Below are 24,397 nucleotides of genomic sequence, written 5' to 3' on the forward strand. Positions count from 1 at the left end.
CAGAAAGTTAGGTGGGAGGATGAGATTAAGAAGTTCGCAGGGGTCAAGTGGATGTAGCTAGCACAGGACCGGGTTAAGTGGAGAAATATGGGAGAGGCCTTCGCCCTGCAGTGGGTATAATCAGGCTGATGATGATGATGATGATTAGTTCAAAAACATACTAGAAAAAGAATGAAAATATTGCTAGGAATTAGTGCTTGAAATAGATTTCCTGTTGTTTTCATGAAATAATCATGATATCATGTAAACATTTCATTAAACCAACGTTTATTTGCAAAATTAAAATAATGTTTATAATACAACATATAACATTTGCTGGTCTATAAATTATAGCAAAATTGAAAACAAAACTTAAAAGCGTTTACTCTGACGTTATACTAATACTTTATGTCATGTAAGCATTGTGCAACTTACATTACATTTTTATAAAATTATTTTCATCTTCGGTGTTACCACGATGGTTTCTCATCTAGCGCTGAAAGACGGTTTTGCCATTGTTGCTGTTATGTTTGCCTTGAAGAAGCTTCGATGTGATCACTGCTCATTCACTTTTTTATTCATCTTCTTGTACAAGCTTGGGAAAAAATTAAGGTTAAAATGAACAAAAGTAGATACCAGGCCGCAATACATGTCATATGCTTGTCGAGCGTTTGTTGAGCGACAGTGTTTTTTAATATAAAGACTCCATTCACGTGCGTAGCACGCTTACAGGATGCCGCTGCAGCATCTACCTTCTGTAATCTTTCATTTAGGGGCTGCACTCACCACAAAACCAGCCGGCGACAGCGCGAAACCAGGCAAAATCCACCCGCCGCCACTGAAGCAGATGCGGAGCGAACAGTGAGCAGGTCGCGCCCCTTGCGGCGGCGGAGAGCGTGACTCAAGGAGAAAAGTTCCCATTGTTCACGCGGCGATTGAGAAGGCCGTAAGAAAGAGCGCGCGCTCTCTCCCTCGAGACCGGCCGTGCTCGAGCGTCGTCGTTCGCGCCACTAGAAACTATTCTAGTTCACTATACTTTTCAGCCACCAACATTCCACCTTTTGACTGGGTGTCTTTTAGCGCCACGTAGCGGCTAGTTGGCGCAAATTGAGGAGACGTTGCAGGCAAGTTCTTCAAGGTGGCCTTGGGCCTCAGTTGAAAAGTATTTTGGCGCGATCAGAGCGAGATGGTTGTTTCTTCATTTTGCATTTGGAGAAATTTTGGCTCTTAGAGTCATGAGCTAGAGACTTTGACAGAGTGGCCTGAAGCATGAAGCAGAGTGAAAACTTGTCGTATTGTATGAGCGGCAGAACTACAACGTGAGAGGTTGACAGCGGTCTTCAAAAATGGCCTGCATGCTCTCGGGAAGCAGCGCGGTGAGAACTTCGACAAGAGAAAAAAGTTAACCGTAAGAAGAGAACCCGAATGACAGTGGCTTAGATGTCTCGTCCTGGCCCCGATTTATTGCCTGTCCACGTCGAGTCAGCACTCCCTTTTATGGTTTCGCCTGCGCTTTGTTTCAACGTGAGTAGCCACCTCGACATTGGTCTGTATTATGATAGTTTGCAGGTCACTTTAGCCTGTCAGATAGCTTTTAAAGAGTGCGTTTTATCAAATAACGGGCAGTGCATCGGTGTAAGCGGAACTGCTGCCTAATATTCACTTGCTTTTTCACAGGTTTAAACCGAGAACAATGCACTGTTGAAAACGATGCTGCCGATTTGTAGGATCATGAACTGGAAAAATGATCATGTGGGTTCCCAGCGATGCAAACAAAAATAAATAAAAAAAGCCATTCTATCTAGGTTTGTGAAACTAGAAAATGATTGTTCTCAATTACTGGAGCTCGTTGTTAGGTCTTTGTGAACATAAATCATTTCACCTTAGAAAGGTTTGCATGGATATAGGAGTGTTGACTAAATTGACCGTTTTTAATATACTTTTGTCTTGTAGGTGCTTGTTTTCGCTACGAACAGCATTTCTGCCCCAAGTGCTTGACCACCATGTCTCTTTGTGCCTCTCGTTGCATATTGACCGAGGCCTTGTGTCGGTGTTCTTTTGCGGTTTGTCCATGCTATCAATCTCCTTCGTGTGCCATTCCGGTAGGAACGCATTTCTTCAACTCGCTCTATTTACGAAAGTTTGCTGCGGGGTAGCTTTGAGTATGGGGTGTGTATGGAGTTGGGATGCCAGCATGAGGCTGAGAGCTGGCAGTCTTGAGCAGTCTGTAAATTGAGTTTTTTCTCCCCTTAGGGGTCCCCATCTCCATGCTTCCTCTCACTGGGTATATTCACGTTGAGGTTCAGCACAGGTGTCTCGCAGGGAGATGGAAACTGTGAATTGGTGCTTTGCATATACATTTTGCTTGTGATTTCTGTTTCTACTTTGTTTACTTTTTCTGCATTTGGTGTGTTTGCTCTGCTTAGTTCCCTTCCTGCCTGCAAATAAAATTAATCTGTAGGTTCTCCTTAATGCTGTGCATCGTTAGCAGCCCCAAGTGTTGGCCACCAAATAACTCCAGAGAACTGGTGACACAACAGAAATGAAACTATGAAATAAAATGCAGAGATGTAGCATGCACACTGTCTTTGACATGTTATTTGCTCATACAGCTAGACTAGTGTGGCCGCTGGTACAGAAAGGGCTAAAGTCATCTAGTATAATGCCCGACATTAAATAATTAGAAAACAAATTGCTATAGGTAGGATCATCATCATCAGCCTGACTATATCCACTGCAAGGTGAAGGCCTCTCCCATATTTCTCCACTTAACCCGGTTCTCTGCTAGCTGCATCCACTTGATCCCTGCAAACTTCTTAACCTCATCTGCCCACCTAACTTTCTGCCGCCCCCTGCTACGCTTTCCTTCCCTTGGAATCCAGTTTGTTACCCTAAGCGACCATCGGTTATCCTCTCTTCGCACTACATGTCCTGCCCATGCCCAATTCTTCTTCTTAATTTCCACTAGTATGTCGGTAACCTGAGTTATTTCTCTGACCCACTCTTTAGGCAGGATAATGTGCAATTAATGTGTGGTTTAGGCTTTTATTGATAAAGCTATCACTATAGCAGAGCTGCAACCATCACCAAATTGCTGACAGCATAACGTTGGATATCTGAAGCAAATGAAATGCAGCTTCTTTTACCAGTCAAGGAAAGGTAAATGTCATACCTCCCACTTTGTGCATGGGCCCTAGAATGACATCCACAAAGTGTTGTTCAAGTTAGATCTTTTTGATTAAGCAGTGAAAGACCTCACTATTGGGATGGTTTTCCTTAACTGCCAGGCAGGCATATTTCCTAAATCGTCATAAACTTGTGGGCTTAGCTTGGCGGCACTGTATTGATGATTTGTGTTGGGTCTGCAATGAAATGTTTCCTGCACACTTTTGTGAGGACGGCAAGAATGGTTTATAGTTACAGCAAGTCCACCCAATTTGACCAGTTGTCATTATGACTTTAAAACACAGTTGTTTTTTGTGCCTTATGCTTTACACATACTCTGTGTATGGCAACACTTCGAAGGTGTACATCATACAATTGTGAAAATATAATATCCATCATTTCATTGTCATATCATAATATCACGAACATAATCTACTTTATATGTCTATAGGAATCTTTGTTGCAGAACAGCTCTGAAGTATTCGCTGCTGTGCTTGGCGCTCAAAGCTTGTATCACCAAATAAGTTGCCGCAACCTATGGTATTTTAAGTGCATTTTCTCCATAACAGGAGGTTGTCCATTTCAGAACTGTGGTGCGCCTGTGGCTGTGTAGTGTGGACTTTACTGGGGCTGCTTGCATGAACATCCGAGACCTGTGGGCTTCTTGCCTTGTTTATACTTGTGTAGGGGACGACCTTGACGGCATGCCTTGCTCAGTGAAAATGAGGATGTGGGCTCCCACTGCGTCATGGACGACCATCTGGCATCGACATCTGCCAAGTGAGTAATTTGTAGTTGAATTTCTCCGCCTCTTTAGTTCGCAGTTTGGTTTCAGCAGCCAAACAATGGCTGTGCTGTTGGGTTGGGTTTAGATCTCACGAGGAAGTTGGCCTTGTGGTAGAGCATCTGCCTTGTTTTCAGGAGGTACCAGGTTCGATCCCTGGTGCCGCCATGTACCCACTGGTTTTCAATGTGTACAAGCTATCCCCCGGCCTGGTGCTCGGCTCTTATAGGGTGAAATACTTGGGAAAAGGGTCATGGCCCAAATAGTTGCTCCGATGGGCTAGTGATTCGTTCCGCCATCGGACAACCATAAGTCTGCCTCGCGCGGCAGAAACCCACTGAATGCCAAACTGCAGTGTCGTTTCGGATTCTGTTGTGAAACCTGCAATGGCTTGCCAGGTTGCTTTTTTTGTTTCAAAGTTTTATACCATCTTTTTTGTTTTCAAGATATCCCACCCCTTTCATGGTGCCTTCAGACGCTGCGGATACATAAATAAATGAAAGGTCCACTCTAATGGTGTTTTATTCAGTAGCTGGTAGTTTAGCTCTATGGAAAGCTTAGATCAGGAGCAGACTACCATAATTTGCCCTATACCATGTCCAGAGTTGATGTGACTGCATATACTCTGTTTGAAGCTGATGAAGAAATTGGCCTCATGGTTATCTGAATGATCTCTTTTGCCTGAGCAGCGAACGGCAACATCTTTGGCATGTGCCTTGTGTGGCGGAAATACGGCATGGAAGACCATTTGGATACAGTGGCAGTGTGCTTGGGCGTCCTGAAGGAGTGATAATTAGAACAAAAGAAACGTTAATATGGTGATATTTTTTGTGCAGATTTGTAATGCCTGTGATATTAGTGTAAAGTATCATAGAAGGGAGGTTATAGGCACCGTGCAGGAGTAACTCGCGGTGCGACGCGCGCGCCCCTCGCGGCGGGAAGAACGGTTTGGTAGGGAGATGTGCGCCCGGCCGTGCAGCAGAGACGCGGCTCATCTGCTGTGCGTGGGGCGCATTCGCCGTTCGTTCTTTCAATTCGCGGCATTCTATGGTCACAAATGAATTGCTAGGTTGCAGTCCTTGAATTGCTGCTGTTGCACACATTTTCACTGGACTGATAAAATATTTTTCGCGTCCCCGAATAAGCTTTACGAAGTGAAGCGACGCTAAGTGCGAATCGCTGCCTTCCAACGAGCAGTAAGCTGGCAATCATGCCCGGGTATTGCCGCGTCCAGATTTACCGCTAAGCATTTTTCCCGAAAGAGGACACACTATACCTTCACCTGCATTAGCATCCTTTCTCAACCTGCAAAAAAAAAAATAATATTTAAAGAAATTGGGCAACTCATAGGCATATCAGCGCTACTGTGACCGCCGTGCGCGCCCAGTGGGCCGCGCTCGTGAATGCAGTTGTTCATTGCATAATTTTTATTTATGCTGTCCTGTCGTTTATATTTCTCTGTCTACGATAGCTTGCATAAGCACCAGTACAATGCAGAGTAATCAACAGGAATGAAGAGTTTTAATGGCGCATTTACTATGTCTTGCGCATTAGTTTCGCAAATTTACCTTGGCAACTTTTTTCCTTTCACGCTTATGCTGCTACTTTCCTTCTCCTCTTGGGCGGCTGCCTCCCTGCAGCCTGGCGTTTTTGGTTTTTTTTCCTCGCCATCCTTCGCTGTCCGCTTCGCCCTCCTCTGTAGATATGATTCATAAAGCCCCTGTCTGCCATTCCATATGCTTTATTCATTTAGTTGTGTTAATGACATTTCGATGTCTACTGAGCTGTTGAACCTCGAATGATAAGCTGTTTCTCATGCGATACTGCTCAATCGAGAATATAGTAAAAAATAAGTAAAAGAAATCAATGTTATTTTTTTATATTTATTCGTGGGCGCTCTGAACAGAACTTGCATTCATTACATGCCATCCTGCGCCAAACAAGTTGTCGAGCGGCTGGCTGCCCTGTTACCTTCCCCTGTCAAAACCTAATTTTGTGGCAGAGGACTTGAAAGTACCGTTAAAGAGGCATTAAGGATCGTTAAAAAAAAAAACGAAAGAAAACTAGCATTCAAGTCGGGATGAGGCAGGACGTTCTTTCAACGAAAAAGAAAATTAAGCATGCTACAATTCTGACATGTGACAGTTTTCAGGCTTGTGGCTTTTTTTTTAGGCCTTTTTTCTCTTCTCCGACTACAGCTTCATTCGTTCCTATTCTTCTCCCACACTCATTCCATCCTTCTCGGCCGCTCGATTCCCCGCAGCTTTCTTTTTTTTTTTTCTCAGCCCTCCAGCTTGGGGCGTTCGAGCTGGCCTTTGTGAAGCTGTACCATACTTGGGAGGAAGGGCGTTCGCCACAAATGTTTTTTGTAGTTTTCTGCATTTTTATCGTGTTTTTTACACCCCCCACCCTCCCACCGTTTTTGTTCGTTTTTTGCTCGGCCTTTTCCAACTGCGCGCGCTTCTCCTGTCGTCTTTCGTTTCGTGTGTTTCCAGCCTAGAAATAAACGCTCAGCGGACGGCCAGGGCTCGTCCCTGTCTCTGCGTCTTGTGTCGTGTGGCTCTCGCATTGTTTGTGCTTCGCTACGTCGCTCGAGCTGGCTGAAACTGCTACCATTTCGCTGTGTAGGCCGCCTTTTTCAAGCGCGCGCCCTGCCCAGGCGGCCGCGCGTCTCCCTGTCAAACTGTTCCGGCTCTCACTCGTGGCGCTGCCTGTTCGCCGCGAGTGCTGCCCCCTGGGTTTCTGCACGGTGCCTATAGGAGCAAAGTCAAATTAGTTGCTACAGTTCACAATTTTCGTAAGGTTGCAAGTTCAATATTTTTTTAATGCATTATGGAATTAAATTGAAAGCACAGTGCACAATTGAGCAGTAAGCTCGTAGCTTCTTTCCGAAAAGAGAGTTACATGAATTTGGTGTTAATTCAGAGGCCTTTACTTTTTTGTTGAGGAGACTAGCATATCTAATCAGGATGATTGCTGGGCTAATTCAGGCAGTCTACTTAACTTAGCACAGTGCATGAAACCTGGATAGCCAATGATACAAAGGGAAGTACATCATAGCAGAGATGTTTTTTTATTTAATTGCTGTATTGTTGCTTTTGTTCTGTATTTTATCTTATTTGCCCAGTCACTTTCTCTGGTACTGTTTGGCCTTAGTGAGGAATCCCATCATCTCTAATTTGTCTGAGATTCAGTTTGAACAAACAATAAATAAAAAATTATACATAAATAAATAATTGGAATTGCAATCACTGCCAAATTGGGCTTGAATAATTCATTTGCGCCAGAAACTTTGTGGCTAAAAAAAAGAAGCAGTCAGGTTCGGTTTCTGTTTATTTACGAATGCTCAGTTGGCTGTGGCTTGGCTGATCACAGCTTGCAAACTTTCTTTATTAGTGTCACTAAATAGATAGTAGTGACTTTATGTATCAGCAGCCAGTAGCTTAGAGGCAGAGCTGCTGCTATGCATGTCCTTGCATGCACAGCCAGCATAGTATCGTAATACATAGCACATGTGCAGTGAGTGGCATGAATGGTGATTGTGCTTGGAGATATGGAATTTTGTGGAAATGGCAAAAGATAAGCACCCTCTTGCTTTGTTCGGTGTTACTAAATTGACTGTAGCAAACCAAAGCAGTGCTGACGTTAAGAGGAGGTGAAATAACAAATCGCATATGCTGCAGTGATTGTTTCGCAGTTACCCCTTTTGATGGTTTTCGACGGAGTCTGGAAATCGCATATTTTAGGCCACGTTGGTAAAGGAAGAACCGTGTGGCACAGGCAGCAGCACACGCAGTAGGGCACTGAGCAGGTGACTTGTGACTGTCACTGGACTTGCAGTTCGGAGGAACAGATACGCGAGGACTAAAGATTGCACCAGTGTGACTGTGTCCAGGTACGATAAGCAGTCGTCAAAAAGCACTCCTCAAACTTGAACTGCAGGCTAGGGAGTTGAAACGCACCTCTGACGGGTGCTTTAGACTTCGCACCGTTTGCTCCAGCCTGCTATCAGCCGCACACACTTAAGCCCCATTGAGCTAATTAGCCAGTCAACCGGTCGCAGCTACACAACATTTTTAATGCTTATTGCCACTAGGCCCCGACAAAATACTCTGCGAAACACTCTCCCACCTCTCTAAGCCATCTGCAGAAGCACTTTTAAGAACCTTTCAACATATGGGTATTAGGTAAAACACTTGAGTGAAAAAAAGCTGTGTCTTTCTCTGAAACCTGGGTAGTCAGCAACCTCGTCAAGCAGTTTTTGGCCTTGATGAGCAGATTTTCTGAATCTTGATAACATCCTGTAATGCAGATTTTCTAAATCTTGATAACATCCTGTAATGCATGTCCTTGAATCCATCAAGAAAGCATGCGTTGCAACTGAGCATTTTGTTCCTCTGGAAGGTACTCTCAGTGAAGGAATCTTACGCAGGCGACACTGTTTTGGACTCTTTAATCTCGAGGAGGTTTTCAACACAATCTGGATGTTTGGAATCTTGCATGACCTGGCAGACCTTGGCATCTGTGGCAGGATGCTGAACACTATGAGAAACTTCCTCTTTGACTGCTCAATGTCCCTTTATTTACAACTATGACAAGAACTTTATCAAGAGAATGGGGTGTTGGAGAGATTTTTTAACCACTATATTTTTGTAACAATGAATTCTGTAGTTAAAATAATCTCAAAGTTCATTATGTATTCACTGCACGTTGATGATCTACAAGGTAGCCTATACATCTTGCATACCAGCGTCTGAGAAGTAAATACAAATAACATTAAATAAACTTACACAAACAAGAATGGATTTAAATTATTTATGTAGAAAACTGTGGCTGTTCTTTTCTCACTTAAGAGAGGGTATTGACCTCACTTTATTTCTAAGTGAAATCCAACTACCATTAAAACAAGAATAGATTTTTAGGCTTGACTTTTCATAAAAAGCTCGCATTCATGCCACACAAAAACAGTTTGAGGAATCCATCTAAAGCTTTCAGTGTTCTAAAGAGGTAATGGCACTGCAGTCGCTCATTGCTATCATAGACGTTCCTCTCACGTCAGTTAGTGTTTTATCGTCATGAAACTTGTGGAGTTGTGCCAATTATTCAGTATTGGCGAAGAGATAGCCGCGAGTTTGTTATATCAAGGTCCACCACCGCTACATGTTCAGTTTTTAAATTATGCACTTTAGAAGGGGGGGGGGGGTTGTGTTCGGGGAATTGAAATACATCAAAATATTTAGTAATATTTTGGAATTTACTACATGGAGGTTCGTTACATAGAGGTTTAATTGTATGCAAATTTACTGTACTCATTGCATAACTTAAGCTTTTGTTTCTCAGTTGATGCACACAAACATCAATAAATAGTCCCTCTTTTGGGACCCGTGAACCGCCGCACATGCACAGAAAAACCACGCTTACATATGTATACATACTGGAAATAATGTCTCTCCTGAACACCTCTATCATCATCATTACAATGGCATCACCCAGAACTATACCTTGGCAAAATCATGAGTGCTCACTCGCAAAATTTTGATCAACCCACGGGCTCGGACTCAGACTCACACAAGTTCAGGCTCACTGAACTTGAACTCAAGTTCGTTTAGACTCTCCACTCACTCCAAGAACTCATGCATAGCCAACCATTCGTTGCTGCTCACGAATACTTCGACTCGTGGCTCATCTGGGCATACTCATGTCGACTCACTTTGACTCAACTCGTTTGACCGCACTCGCTCATCTCGACTAATGACTCACTTTGGCTAATTTAATCATTTAGACTCGCGACTGTAACAGCAGCTTCTCGGCAAGCCCTGGAAACATAACCTTTATTCGTTTTTTGGTGTCTAGTACAGCTGTATTTTTCCAAATGTGAAAATAAAAAGCTAAAGTAGGTATGTTTTGTTATCTGCTGACAAGAATGCCTCGTAACTGAAATAGCTGAAAAAGCTCTGAAAAATTTGTTTACAGATCTTCGGGTGTTTAGGCACGGGAGCGCATAGAGAAATCTAGTGACTGCAATGCCTTCATAGAAGTGCAGGCCAAGGACGGGAGCAGCCGTCGCCCTAGGCCATGAGCTTGCTAGCTGCAGACTCTACTTGTTTGGCCTCCTTTCTGAGTCGACTGACAGCTGGTTACCAAGTGAGTTGAAAGTCCAAGGTTAGGCCAAGGTATTTGGCAGTCCGCCTCCACGAGATGGCCTCTCTATTGAATTGCAGGGGAGCATTGAGGCTTCTTGCCAAAGGACGCTGGTGAAACACCATGGCTACCGTTTTAGCGACCGACACCGTCAGGCTGACCAATGCCAGAAAAACCTGGGCGGCATTGAGAGCATGTTGCAGGAAAGTTTATGCCCTCAACCGATGGACACGATTCTGCGAATTTTCAGTCGACTGCAGCGACATAGAATTCTTAGACCACGGTGGAAGAATATTTTAGGTGAGCGAACGGCCGCCGCCAGCCGCCGAGCGCCAATGCTCTGTTTCCATAGCGCGCGACAGACGGCGCAACGAACTTCCACCCGCTGCGATCGCCGATCGGCTGAGGTTCTGCTGTTGCGCCTGCTTGAGCGCTCGATTATATTGTTGAACTCGTCGCCTTCCTGCCGAATTTCACCGATCAACTTCTACCGGCCCTCATTCCGCGCATCAAAAATGTTATCCTGGGCGACTGCTAGAATCGCACTTAGCAAAGAATGCAAACCTGTGAGAAATATGTTTTTCTCTTGCCGCTCTCACCGATTCAATTTGTTGAATTCCGTGGGTGGTTTAGTTATAATTTCTCGCCGCCCTTTTATATAGCTACTACGACGATGAGTAGCTTTAGAGATTGTATATTTTTCATTGCTAAGAGAATAACAATAAGAAGCATGCACGGATGACGAGTTGGAGAACAGGACAGGTTTTATCAGCCAGCGTGACACACCAGAGCGCGACTCGCGCCAGGCGAGTCGGTCCACTCAGTGTGGGTACTGCCCACAACAAAGCCCATCCAACCGAGACTCCGTATGTTTTGAGGCGAAAGCCTCTAATGCCTTATCGTCCGTGCCCGTGTTTAATTAAGTACGCTCACGCAGCTTTTTTTCCCTGCCAAGGCCACCTAGTATGACTCCAGTGATTGCATGCACACATGAAGCATAAACAAACTTGGACAAACCATCTCGATGACGGCCCTTTTTCCTGATTCTGCATACAAGTACTGCAAGGTTGTATTTACTTGATTCCAAACCCGCAAGCAACCACTTTTTTTTTTTTTTTTGCTAAAATAGACTGTGCTGACAATAACACAAAAGTTTAGAAAGCAATCTAATTCATTTATTTTTTGAAACATCAGAAGCACACGTTCACACAGGTTTCAAATATCTGACAAATACAAAGCAAAGTTGAAAACATTCAGGGTTTAAATAGTGCGCTCGTCCCAGATGCATCTGCTCACACAAGCTTCGACATTTTTCGCAAGTCCTGGCTTTTCTTCTCATTCCTATTTTTTAATTGCCGGCAGTACTGTCGCATGCGCATACAAACATAGTAGTGAATTAACCTGGCCAATATATCTTTGTGCAACTCGCAAGGGAAGGTAAAATGATAATCCCCCAATACAGCGATAGTTGTCTTGTCATATGCATCCCTCTGGCTTGCATACTTCATGAACTCTTGTTCAGTCTGCTTAAAGAGCTGGAAAAGATGAGCGTTTGGATGCGTTAGTCTCCCTCTCGTTTTGCAGTTCACAAGGTCTGCTTCAGGGGCTCTTGATAAGCCTTTGCGTCCCACAAGGGCTTGTTTGCAAATGGTGCATGACGTCCGATTCACCAGCTTTCTTGTGAAAAATCCGGTGACATAATAGATAATGCAGTCAACAATGGTTGCACTGCAGTAATCGTGTTCAAATACGTCTTCACACTCCCAGCTTCCCTCGTTGATTAGGCCGTCCAGCTTGTGTTTGAGATCTTCCACTTTTTTCGTGCGCTCCACTGCTGAACACTTGTATATGTGTCTGAGGTCAGCCAATGTCACAAAAGCAGACTGGCTGTTTTCGGGGGCCATACAGTTCCCAAACTGTGGTGGCTTGAGCAACGAATAAAGGAAAAGCATACGATAAAGTTGCAAAAACGTTGGAAAAGTAGGATACTCATTTTGTCCCCCTGCTTGCCTTATTATGCCAAAAAAGCATTCCAAGTCTCTTGGTTCATCTTAGCTGAAAAGACGTACTTGAATCCGCACTCCGTCAACAGGCAAGCTGACAACTCTCGAACAGACTTTAATGTCGCTCGCAATCCCTCCGAAGTAAACTGAGTCAAAAAAAGGTCTTTAGGAATGACTCCATCCACAACCTCTTGTTCCCACTCGTCGAGCCACCTGGATGCACTGTCAATAATCAGCAAGTCCTTGCATCCAAGAGTGAGTCCTTCTGCAGGGATGCGGCGGTTGAGGACATCAAATAAGTTGTTAAGAAAAAAGGTAAATTCAACAGTTGGCTCCGTGTTGTAGAGCCGAGGCGCACCTCTCTTCGTGCAAAACTGTATCCCTTTAGCTACAGAGTTGCTGAAAAGCTGGGTCGCGAGTTTCACCCTCATTTTCAGCATGTTGGAGGGGTTGACGTGGTTATAAGTTAGCTTAGGGCAAACTCTCAGTTCTGCAGCATGTTTTGTGTCTGCCACGTACAGGGCATCATAGTGGGACCATTTTATAAATCGGCCTTGTCTTCTCAGAACCTTCTTTTCATACAGCTGATTGCGAATACATTTAAAAAGGTGAGGGGCATCTGACAAGACATACACTTTTCTAGAGGTATCTATAGGGACCGGACAGCTGTACGGGTGGCGCCGCCTCCCGGCGCATCGCTCAAACGCCGGAATGCGCCGGCCGCGGCCGGCGCATTGCCAGCGCATTGGAGCGTACTATTTGTCGTTGGTTTGTGTGAAAATTGGAAATCCTAAGATTTAGATGACGTTGTTCGTGAATATACTATCCTCAAGAGAACAGAAAGTTGGGCTAGTTGTGTGAATATCTCCAGTGAAATGAAGCCTGGCCAAACAAGGCTAGCGAAACGTGGTGCGTTGTTGGCTCCACTGGCAGGTACGCAAACTCGTCGGACGTTTTTAAGTTGATTCATTTCTACCGGTTTCCAAAGAAGCATGAGAGGCGGGTGACCTAAGCATGGTTCTTTGAAAGGCAAAGGCACGAATCTACGTATTTGGTTACTGTGTGGTCATGGAAAGAGCCGAATTTTTAAAATTCCGCTTGCTACCGCGGATGCTCTGTGCCTTCTGTTCCCCAGGAGTGACGGCACGAGAGTCTCGGAGTCGAAGCCGCACTCCTTCATCTGTAGTCACTTTATTGACAATTGGAAATCGAAGTAACCCAACAACGTAAGTTATAACACTAGCATTTCCCCGCCTGTGTACAAGAAAACCCCAGCACGGAAAAAGAAAAGGCAGCTGCACCATCGTCGTTCGGGCTGCGTTACGATCTTCAGTGATGGGCAGAGACAATGTTTGAGCAGATACTTTCGCTGACATAGTCAAAGATAATTTACTTTTTTCTCTTAACAGAAATAGCTGATAGGAGACATGAACAATTCCTATTACCATGATCTTGTCATTTTTCCTCTTTTCGTTTGTCAACCAATAAAAATGCGCTGAGAGCTCTGCGTTTATACTCTTAGAATTTGTTAACATTTGTTTGTGGCATGTCCATTTTGCCTAATAATATCACTCATTTCACAGCTCAATCAATACCGCAAGGTCACAAAATTGCTATCGGCTTCATATAAAAGTCTTTCAAGAAAAAAAAATACAATTTAATGTGTGGAAACGAGCATAAACGTAGCATTATTTTTTTTTTTAATTTCGAAGGCCGTGTAGCAGCTTTTGTTTTTTTTTTCGCATTCACGTTGCACCTGACACGGCTTTACGTATTTTCTCAGCAGCGTCCATTTCCTGGCCCGCCTAAATACACGTTTCTCGTCGAAGTTTTAGTGAAAGTGAGATTTCCTGATTGTGGCGTAGTATGACAAGACCGTTTTACGTCTCTAAGAAATTGCTTCTATGGCCAATGTAAACAAATTTAGCAGCAGTCCGGCAAGCTGCAGTGACAAAGTTGTAAAAGGAATGGCCTTCAATGGCTTTCGGATTTCTTGACGTGCAAATAGAAAACTACATACATGGTCGTGTCCCCTCACACTCATCAGGTATCGAGGTCTGCTAGGTATCGGCCCCGCAAGTTCGTGGTACGCTGAGAAAGTAGACCACCTTAGCGAACGAGCCATCAGAGGGATTCATTTAACAATAGAACGCTTTCTTAGTTGTCGGTGGCTTATCTTACAACACATAACACTGTGTTTTTTTTTTTCGATTGTATTTAACAGTTTGACAGTATTGGACTATTGCCTTCAGATGTTCAAGGCAGGTGCGCTCAATCGCATTGAACTTCCTGCGCTGAGAGAACGCTAGCAGGAAATTTAATATTTTTTCTTTTCACAACCTCGGCAGCATGTCGGGAGAAAGGCATGTATAGTATAATATTTTCTAAGTCAATTATATGTAGCAGCTCCGACGTGCTCAACAAGAGCATTGTCGTATATGTAAAAATGATGCTGAGGTGGTATTACTCATTAGGCTTGATAGTCTCAAGGCCGGGTTCAGTGAGCTATTGTAGCGTAATTGTGCAGGAAGTCCTGGAAGTATATGTGTGTTTGCTATTCCAACCATAAATAGGATCCTACTTTTGTCTTGCTTGTTTAGTGTTCTCCTTTTACAGCTCTCGTTGAAAGGTCGAAACTGGAATATCATTCGCTATTATTCTACTCTGAATCGTTTGAGCCTAGCTATTACCAAAAAAGGACAGGTGCAGCATCTTTTTCATTTTACATGAACGCTGACCATTACAACTACCACTACTACGGCGCCACAGCTACACGGCTCGGCGGTATTTGATCTTCAGGCAGGTTTCGAATAGACCTAATATAAGATGAACGCGCAGTGCAGGCGCAATTCCCGTCATCGAAGTCGCCTTAACAAGTGCCTAACGAAGGTCTTCCTAGCGCATGGTGAAATCACGCGCGCGGAATTTTCGAGTATATAACAGAAGAACCATTACCGGGCGGTTTAAAAAAAAAAAAAAACGCACGACCTGCCGAGAACGGCCCTTTTCTTTTTCAAGATTTCCCGGTCAAAAAATACTCCTTGCGATTACTCAACGCAGCTCAAAGCTCTCAAAGCCACACCGCAAAACGACGGGTGGGAACAGGCTCAAAAATGCCTCGCAGAACGGAAACGACTGCGCCGCTCAGCAGCCTCGGCATTCCGCTGTTTCGGCACTCCGCCGCGGGTGGCGCTGTTCCACCGAGGCGACGGTGGCGCCATACAACGGGCGCCCGGTCCCTATAGGATGCTCAAATGCATTCACAACATGTCCCAGTGCACCATTGACTCCAAGTTGTCTCCACATTGCTCGGTTGTTTGAGGCACCGTCGCACACAACCCCATCAACAAATATACCAGCATTCTCTAAGTGCACAATGCACTGGAGAAGTAGCTGAGCTAGAAGTGTGCATTTCGTTGGTCCTTTTGATGCAAATACAGCTACAGGCTGCAAGTACAGGAGAAAATGAAAGGAGAAAATGCAAAGACAAGACCATGGTCTGCCAGCTCATCGCTCCGAACACTTTGGTCTCCGTGATCAACTCCACTGTATGTCATCGTCTGAGAGTGAACGGCCATCTCTTTTCTCACATGTATTTCATCTAAAATTAGCATGCCTCTTCTTTGAAATTCTGTTTTCTTGGAGACTTTCATCTTCAAAGCTTTAAAAAAGTCTTCATCAAATCCACATTTAAGTCCAACCATGCTGATATATTTCCTAATTGTGGACACTCAAGGAAGGGGCAATATGTTATTGCTTCGCAAAAAGGAATACATAGCAGGGGCCGTATTACGGACCGCTCTATAATTGAGAGCGCTCTAAAACGCCCGCTCCTATTGGTCGCCGTCGCCATCTTGAAAAGTTGCGTCACGGGATGGTGCGATTGCTTCGCGGAGGCGAAAAAACAGATGACGTCGGGCACCTAATTATGCCCGTGGTTTTAGACTATTTTTGTAGAGCGCGATGAGGCGGTCTAAAACGTATTAGAGTGAGTTATAGAGCGAAAGTGGCGGCGGCGTCCGCGGTGGAGTGGTGTGAGTGGTGGCTGCGGCGCTGAAGCGGCAACGCCGGCGCGAGCAATGACGAAGGGCGGTGTGTGAGAATGCGTTCTACTTGTTCGGCGAGTTGTTCCGACGCCTATTTCGACTTGAAAATACGAAAGCGGAATGGTAGTACGATGAATGCGCCAATGAACTGTGATGAAGCTCGCAGTCGACCGCTCTTGACGGTGCGGCTGCCATGCGTGCTTCGATATTTTTTTTTTTTTGCCTCCGGAGGATTTCGTCTCCACAGGTAGTTGGCCTCTCATAACTGACGGTGAGCAAGTGCGTGCGTCAAATGGCTGAACTCAACTACTGCAAAGTTGGCGCTGAAGGGTGGTTGGGCTCCACAGTGCGCTCAAAGCAAAAGGCGGAGGCGAAGGCGACATACAGTGCAAAACAAATGAAAACGAGCGAGGTTGGTAGTGTACGCTCAAACAAGTTGCTTTTCCCCGTGCTCGTTCTAACTGAAGCATTTGTGTGTGAGACGTTCGTGTGGACATAAAAGTTTATTTTGCCTGTGCTCCGCGATCAATCTTTCTTTTGTTTCTGTTTCCTAAAGAAAAATAAACAAAGCCCCGATTACACTGCTTTCGATATGATTTCTCCGCGCATTTAGGACCATCACACAGTACCTTGACATCAGACGATGCGCAAAAGCCGGCACTATAGCCGTGGAATCAGCTGTTTTACTGAAAATCGCCATTTTTGCGGTTTGTTTACCTCTGCCAGCGCGCCCTCGCGGCAAAAGAAGCTACCCAGGAGAGCGTTTAATTGCAAGACTGTAGCTGCTTCTTGATTTTTTTTATGACATTGAACTTTAAATGCGGCTTCTTGAAAATATAAAACTTTAGTTAATTTATTCACACGCTATATCTATAAAAAAGTTAGCAAACGGCTCCTTGACGTGCGAATAAACCTGTTGCCGTGAAAATAAGCGGCCCGGGGCAGCACTCTGGCGATCATTGGTTGATTCCGATTTTCGTCACGCGAGAACCGTAATTCAGCCCCAGGGCTTCGTATGTGGAGCAGCAAGCACAGTAACAGCCAGTCATCTGTATATCTCCTATTGTTTTTTGTTGTGCACTTGGCAGCAGAAATACATTCTTTCAAGAGAAGTAGCTGTGCTGGTGGTACATCAAGAGCCTGCAATTTCTCTACAACATCCTCATCTTTCAATTTCATCATCTCCTTCTTCAGTTCAGTTCAGTTCAGTCGTTCAGTCGTGTCCGACTCTTCGTGACCCTATTGACCATGTCACGCCACGCTTTCCGGTCTCTCACTATCTTCCTAACATCACATAACTTCATCTGCAGTGCCTCGAGGATGCCATCTAACCATCGCGTTCGCTGCCTACCCCTTCTCCGGCAACCCTCAACCTTTCCCAACATCAAATCTTTCTCCAGCGACTCCTCTCTTCTCATCAGATGACCAAAGTAGCTGAGCTTTAACTTTAGAATTTGACCCTCCAATGAGCAGTCAGGGTTTATGGTCGACAATATTGACTGATTTGATCTTCTGGCAGTCCAAGGAACTCTCAAGAGTCTTCGCCAGCACCACAATTCAAACGCGTCAATTCTTCGGCGGTCAGCCTTTTTCACAGTCCAACTCTCGCATCCATACATCACAACATCTCCTTCTTGCTGTCTTCCAATTGTTCCCTCAGCAGCTTGTTGCGTTTCAGCAGCCTTGCTCGTGAACGCTGCAATGTAGCTCTTGAAGTTCGCAAGAAGTCAAGCCTTTGCTGTTGGGCAGGCAATGCAGTTGTGCGCAGTGCTGACAGCCTTATGGATTTCAAGCGTTGCTTCTGCTTTGTCCTGAAAGTTTGTCGGTCAGCATGTATTCTTATAGTGTCTGTGAGACTGCTGCACGGCCGACATATGGCACCTCCAGACGTCACCAATGGGCACTTATTGTGCCTCCACTTCCTCTGACAGTCAACAAAGGCACACTCAGGCAACACGGAGGGAAAACTTTTGAGACTTGGTCCTCCACAGCAAACACTCAAGTCGCTGACAGCTGATAACATCGATTTCACTTCAGAGACAGAATTCGCGAACGAACTAATCCCAACACTCGTGCATTCAACTGGCTTTCCCAAAACATACAACTGGATCGACATGTCGCTTTTTACATGTAGCGACTTTTTCGTAAATACGACACAAGACCCGTCGCAGTGTTGGATGCAAGCGTCGTTGCACAAGACGTCCTTAATCCCCTCAGCATTGATTCTGGGAACCGCCCAAGATGGTTGGGGAAGGCACAAGTTAGGTGCGGAGCTGAACAAAAGTTCAAACGGTGTCCTGTTAGCGTCTTTGTTTTCCTTGTTGACTGCTTCGCTGTCTTCGTTTCCGTCAATGCGGTCGATCATTGCCTCTCCGTCAGAAGGGTGGGGCTCAACATCACAGGAGCTGCTAGACTGTGACACAGTTGAGCAAAGAGCAGCAGAACGAGCCCGCCACTTTACTTGCTTGCGAGGGCTTTTGATTTTCTTTGATAGGTACTTCGGCGCGCCTTCGAAAATGGTAGGTACCGCGTCCTTCGCGAGGCCAGCTCTCCTCTTTCCCGACATAAGCACACGGCCGTCAATTTCGGCAGACCAAGTCTTCAAAACGAAATGCGGCGCGAAATGTCTTTCACACACACGGTCCGTCCTCTGAAGCACCCTGTCTTTGCGCGGTATAGCCCGCCTCCATGCTTGCAGCCTTCCTTCGTCATCCGGCGGCTTGAAGAGTGAATACTTCGTTGCACATGACTTATACCCGCTGTTGCAAAATGGCACAAAGCACTTTGACATCGCACGGCCGCAAAAAGATTTTCACGACTTTCCCACCGATGTGTTCGCCGAGGAAAGCGAGGCGCGGCGGGCACCGACAGGAACCGGATCGGGTATTAGTCTGGCGCGCCTTCTCTCGCCACGCAGACTTACTAGAACGCTCCTCGTTTCTTTGCACAACGCGCTGACGCCGCGTCGCTCCCTCACTTAGTCTATCTTGCACCGTGTCTTAGACACATAGCTGTGTGTGCCCAGTAGGCAACAAAGCTATGCTCGCAGCCAGGCGCAGATCACAACACAGGGCTAAACGAACTGGCAGAGCGGAGCTTTGGACGCTCTGTAACGGCCTAGATGCTGTCTGGCACTCCAAGCATCTGTGCTGACGGAGCTGGGCTCAGCTCTTGAAGTCGCTTCATAGTACAATCTCATCAGTAGTACAAGAGATTGTACTATCTTGTACAAGATAGTATCTCTTGATAGTACAACCGCCATTAACCTTGTCTTGGCATCAATTATAGTTATATCATAGATGCCTTTGCTGCGTAGGAGAGCAAATGGAGTGCATTATTCAATGCTTTATGTGACCACAGTTATAGTGAAAGGATTTGGCAGTTTTATGCAAGAAAAGCAATATATTCATTGCTCTCATCTCTGCTTAAGGGGATTTTCTCCTATGGTAGGCACATGTGTTGCTGTCTAGATTCATCTGCACACAATCAATTGCAGCTGCCAATGTCAAGCTTAGAGCTGTGCTTGGCGATGACACATAACCAGCATACTTGCCAAATGTGACCTACCAACTTGACCATGCCCCATGGTCTCGCTATTCTGCACAAGCTGTTGGTGAATTTTATAACAGATGAGAACAGACACTGCTGGGGATTCGTTCCCTGCCATCAGGCATTTAATGCTCTAGCATTAATATTGCCATTGTGACTTGAGCTCGGACCCTTCAAGGTAGCTTTTGGTGACTAAAGTGAAACGCAGCAGCAACTCCTAGGTGGTTTGTCTGGTGCATAGTCGCTGCTTAGCTCCTTTTGCTCTCATTGTACAGGGTCATGTTCTGTGCCATCGCTCAGGCAACACCTATGTGCATGAACCAACAAATGCATCATAGCCTCTCTTGGTTCTTCTCTTCACCTCCTCTTCACCTTCTTCAAAACTGAAGAAGAGACGAGCGGCATTTAATCTGGCCTTGACCTCTGCAGTGGAGGGCCGCACTGGTGCTGCTCTTCCGACCTGGCAAATGATGTCCTCAGCTGTCAGCGCACCACACACAACTGCACTTGCGTCTACATCGGCATAGTCACAAAAGGATACGTTCTCCAAAACGTCCGCCGTGGGGGCGGGGACACCATCTTCGAGCGCAGGTGGCTGGTTTCCTTGCATGCAGAAGCTGCAGGGGTGATAGCATGCACAAGCATGTGTAGTGCATTTAGTAGCATCACCTGGTAGTTGTTGCACAAAATAAATCGTTCCAGCAGATAGTGCTGATAAAATGATTTCAAATTTTTCATGACACCCTGGCCCATGGGCTGCAGCGCCGCTGTTGTGTTAGGTGGAAGGAAGGCTAGCTAAGGGCCTTTGTCTGAACTTCAACCTTATGAGCCGAACAGCTGTCGACAAGAAGCAGGGCTTTCCGGCCATAGCATTCAAACCTTGTTTTTCTTCGCTAGCCTTTGTGCAAACAATTCACCTGTCATCCGGGCCTTTCTGTTGGCTGTGTAGTCCACTGGGAAGGACCGGATGTTTCCGAAGCACCGAGGACTTCTTGACTTGCTGATCACCAAAAGAGGCAGCTTTTCAGTCCTCCATGTTCGCTGCAACGATTACAGTTATTCTCTCTTTACTACTTTGTCACCTTTATATGCGATTGTTTTGGCAGGCATCAATTTGACAAATAAGGCAGCTTCATCCACATTAAATATGTGCTGATGATAATACTTTTTCATATATCTTTACATTACCGTGGAGCGCCAAGCTTCAGACGTCTCAACGTTCACAGCCTTTGCTTCTCCTGACACGGCACGGAAAACAAGGTAGTACTGCTTACGCTTGGGAACATAAAGCAAACAACAGGCTGCATTGTATAAAGCGCATTGAAGGTAAATGAAAATCATGCCGACATCAGGAACGTTTTGTTGTCTATGCATAGGGCACACTCATATCACACATAATTTCCTCCTAACAAAGAAATGTGTGGTGACGAGCTCACAGTCAGTCATATTCTTATCTCGTGCCCTCGAATTGAGGATCTCAGCAAAAGATATTTTACTGCATCTTATAAGGAAGAGATTCCATTTCATCCTGCATTGCTTTTAGGCAAACAAGCATTCGTCGATTTGTCTCTTGTTTTTGTGTTCTTAAGGAAGTCATGTTTTAAATCAAATATGAATACCATAATTGTACACACTTCACATAATAAATCATCTAACCTTGTTGTTTGGTGCATCATGCTTATGTGCCAAAAAACCCCATATAACTAACTAGCTTAATCCAGCTCCATTTCATGGCCAGATAAATCATCTAACCTTGTTGTTTGGTGCATCATAGCCAGAGTTGCTTATGCACCAAAAAACCCCACATATCTAACTAGCTTAATCCAGCTCTATTCCATGACCAGAGCCGCGGCAATACTGACGCCCAGCATTTAGAAGCAAAGAACTAGCTGGTAAAAGATAAAAACAATTTAAAACATTTAGGCTACCAACTGGAACACATGGCATGAAAGACCATGGGGATGAGAGCTCTAAGGCATTAAAAATAAAACTGCTCTGCATGAGCTGCCATTGGTTCAAACACCACATTTCAGAGACATTTTTTTGAGCCCCAAGTTCAGAGTCATCCTAATTCCCAGTTTCCAGATCACGATTGCCTGCACTTGCAAGAATGGGAGCTATAAGCATTTCAGGATTGTAGATTTAACCGATTCTAAAAATGAGGGCAAGCCACTACCTGGCCAGTGGCCTCGACGAGAACACCTCGACTCTGGCCTCAGTCACTGCATACTTTGCTACCTCATGTGGATAAAAAACACTTGTACAGGTTAAGAAAATCCCAACACACCATTCTTGACTCCTTTTTCGAAGACATGCAATGAACTTGATAAACTGGACCTCTGTGTGGAAAAGCCGCTAGCGATGGAGCTGGTTGCCAAATGCTAGCTGCTGCTTCTGCTCCTTCAGAAGGCTGCTTTGACACAGCTGCTGCTGCTAGCTCCTAATGGGCTGGTTGCAAGGTGGTCCCCCTGCTACTTGCTACAGCAGTGAGGCTCCTGCTGGCTGTGCAGTACTAGTAATTTCCTGGTGGAAATAGAGAACATGGCAAAAATGTTTTGCCTCATTGAAGAGGCATAATTTAATGCAGGAATGCTTTCTTTTTGTGACTGCTCCGAGCAACCATATGAACAGAATTCCTCTTAAGAAAAAGGAGGCAATGGCCTAAGACCAGACAGCTAGCTCTGCTAGCCAAGTGGCGATAGCCATTAACAGCAGCAACCTACAAGGTCTGTTTGTTTTAGCTACACTTGTTGCACCAGTCTAAATAGCACAGCTCTTTCGTATTAATTTTGCCAGTTTCATGCCTGTCTTCTGTATTTGTTTTCCAGAGGTTCCCACCTAGTGCAGGGCAAGTTCTTGGCTGGCTCGTACTCTGCAGCTATGTGCAGGAAAATGGTGCCGCTTAGTGTGTGCGTCCAGGTCGGAAAAGATACAACCGGCATCTTAATGAAAAGCAGTTTTTCCTTGAAAGAAGGCTAGATCATGTGTGCGATATATGCAGTGACTTTTTCAGGAAAACAACCACTTTCTGTGGCTGGTTTACAGCAGCACTTCATTGCAATTCACTGTCTGAAATTTCTTCACACAGTTTAGCACATTATAACAGCTGCTGGTGTGAGCAGCACACAGCTGGCTACAGTTTTCTGTCAATGCCAAAGCAAGCAGATGACCATGTATGCATGGTCATAGCTGGTAACATCTTTGGATTCTTATTCCAAGGCTTGTTCACCTTTCAAGATGCTGATCATCATGCTTTCTTCTAATAGAGTGGGTTTTCCCATCTGAACATCAACTTTAACTTTTGACTTCCTCTTTGTGGAATAGAATCTTTCTTGTGGCAAAATGTTTTAGTTCTGGATTGAAATTGTTGAGGCTCCTTGCTTGTCGAAGGAGCCAATCTTTGGAGAGCTTCTTCCAATATGGGCTCAAAGCAGGATGAGAACCCTGGATCATCTGGCTTGTCACTTAAATGACTGCTTATATCATCCATTAGCATTATGCATCGTTGTGCAGCTGCAGGTGCTTCGTGGACATGTTTACTGAGGTTTTTTCTTGTAATGTCTGTGCAAGTGTATGTGATGCTATGTGTGCACACTGAGGAGCAACCTGAACATAAAAAGCTGCACCTTCCTTTACAGGCTGCGCTGTCGATTTGCAGGACTGTATAACTAACTTGCGGGCAGGACTGTGAACATATAGTTGATTTTTTTGTCCTTTATATTCAGTCTTTTTGTGGTATTTTCGCTCCCACATTATGCCTAATTCTGGTGTCAAGTGCAAATGGGCTTTCTGCATGTTTTGCTCAAGTTTAGTCAGTCTTTTGTATATTTTATCTCGCATTAGCCTTAGCTGCGCAGAAATCAACTTGTCTACGCTCCTGTTTTGTTTTCCACTGAGGTAGCAATATTTTGTCACTCAATGGAGAGCTTCAAGTCTCATGGTCATGTTTATATTGGCTTCCTTTCGGTAATTAGCAAGCAGCCCATGCTTCTGATCGATAGAAGTAGTGAGTGACAAGGTTTGTTTTGAATGCAAACAATCCATTTTGGCTCTAGCCATTGTCGTCGCAAAATTCTGCAGAAGCATCCACTAATTTTTTGAGCTCGTCTTCTCCAGAGTCCATTTTCATGAGCGCCTGTAGAAGTAAACATAGAAAGGTAGTTGTGAGTTTCTTTTCTTTTGCAACATTCATATTCAATTGTGAGGAAAGTGGGTGCTGTAGGAATTCGATAGGACTTTATTTATCCACTGCATCACTTATGTGCAGTTGCACTATCTCATTTCTTTTTGCGGGCTTTTATTTACGGTGTTTTTAGATTGTGCTCTTTTGCACATGAAAAGAAAGGTGAAAGTTTTGATCAGAGGATAATTAGTTAGCAGGGTGAAGAATTATATGTCGAGAAAATGATATTGGAAACAAAAATTTAAGTGTATAGAGGCTGGTAGATTTACAAGGTGTAAATCTAAAAAAGTAAAACTGGAGGTTCTGCAAGCTATAAAAAAGGCCAATATTACCAACCGCCATTAACCTTGTCTTGGCCTAAATATATTTATGTCAGAGACGTCTTGCTGCATAGAAGAGTAAATGGAGTGCATTATTTAAATGCTTTATGTGACCACAGTTATATTGAAAGGAGGTGGCAGTTATGCAAAAGCAATATTTTCATTGTTCTCATCTGCGCCTAAGGGAATTTCCTATAGACAGATGTGTTGCTGTCCAGATTCATCTG

At 44.7% G+C, this 24,397-nt stretch overlaps 1 protein-coding gene across 1 annotated transcript; it reads right to left on the reverse strand.

Moving 5' to 3' along the window:
* Positions 1-17,736: 17,736 nt before the first annotated feature.
* LOC146174565 (uncharacterized) lies at positions 17,737-18,909 on the reverse strand. The gene has a single exon (XM_084585412.1). It carries the CDS (start codon positions 18,907-18,909, stop codon positions 17,737-17,739), a length of 1,173 nt encoding a protein of 390 aa, XP_084441538.1.
* Positions 18,910-24,397: the final 5,488 nt, after the last annotated feature.

The sequence above is a fragment of the Amblyomma maculatum genome, chromosome 11 (genome assembly GCF_055883805.1).
Source record: "Amblyomma maculatum isolate TAMU_Amacu chromosome 11, ASM5588380v1, whole genome shotgun sequence".
NCBI classification, from domain to species: Eukaryota; Metazoa; Arthropoda; class Arachnida; order Ixodida; family Ixodidae; genus Amblyomma; species Amblyomma maculatum.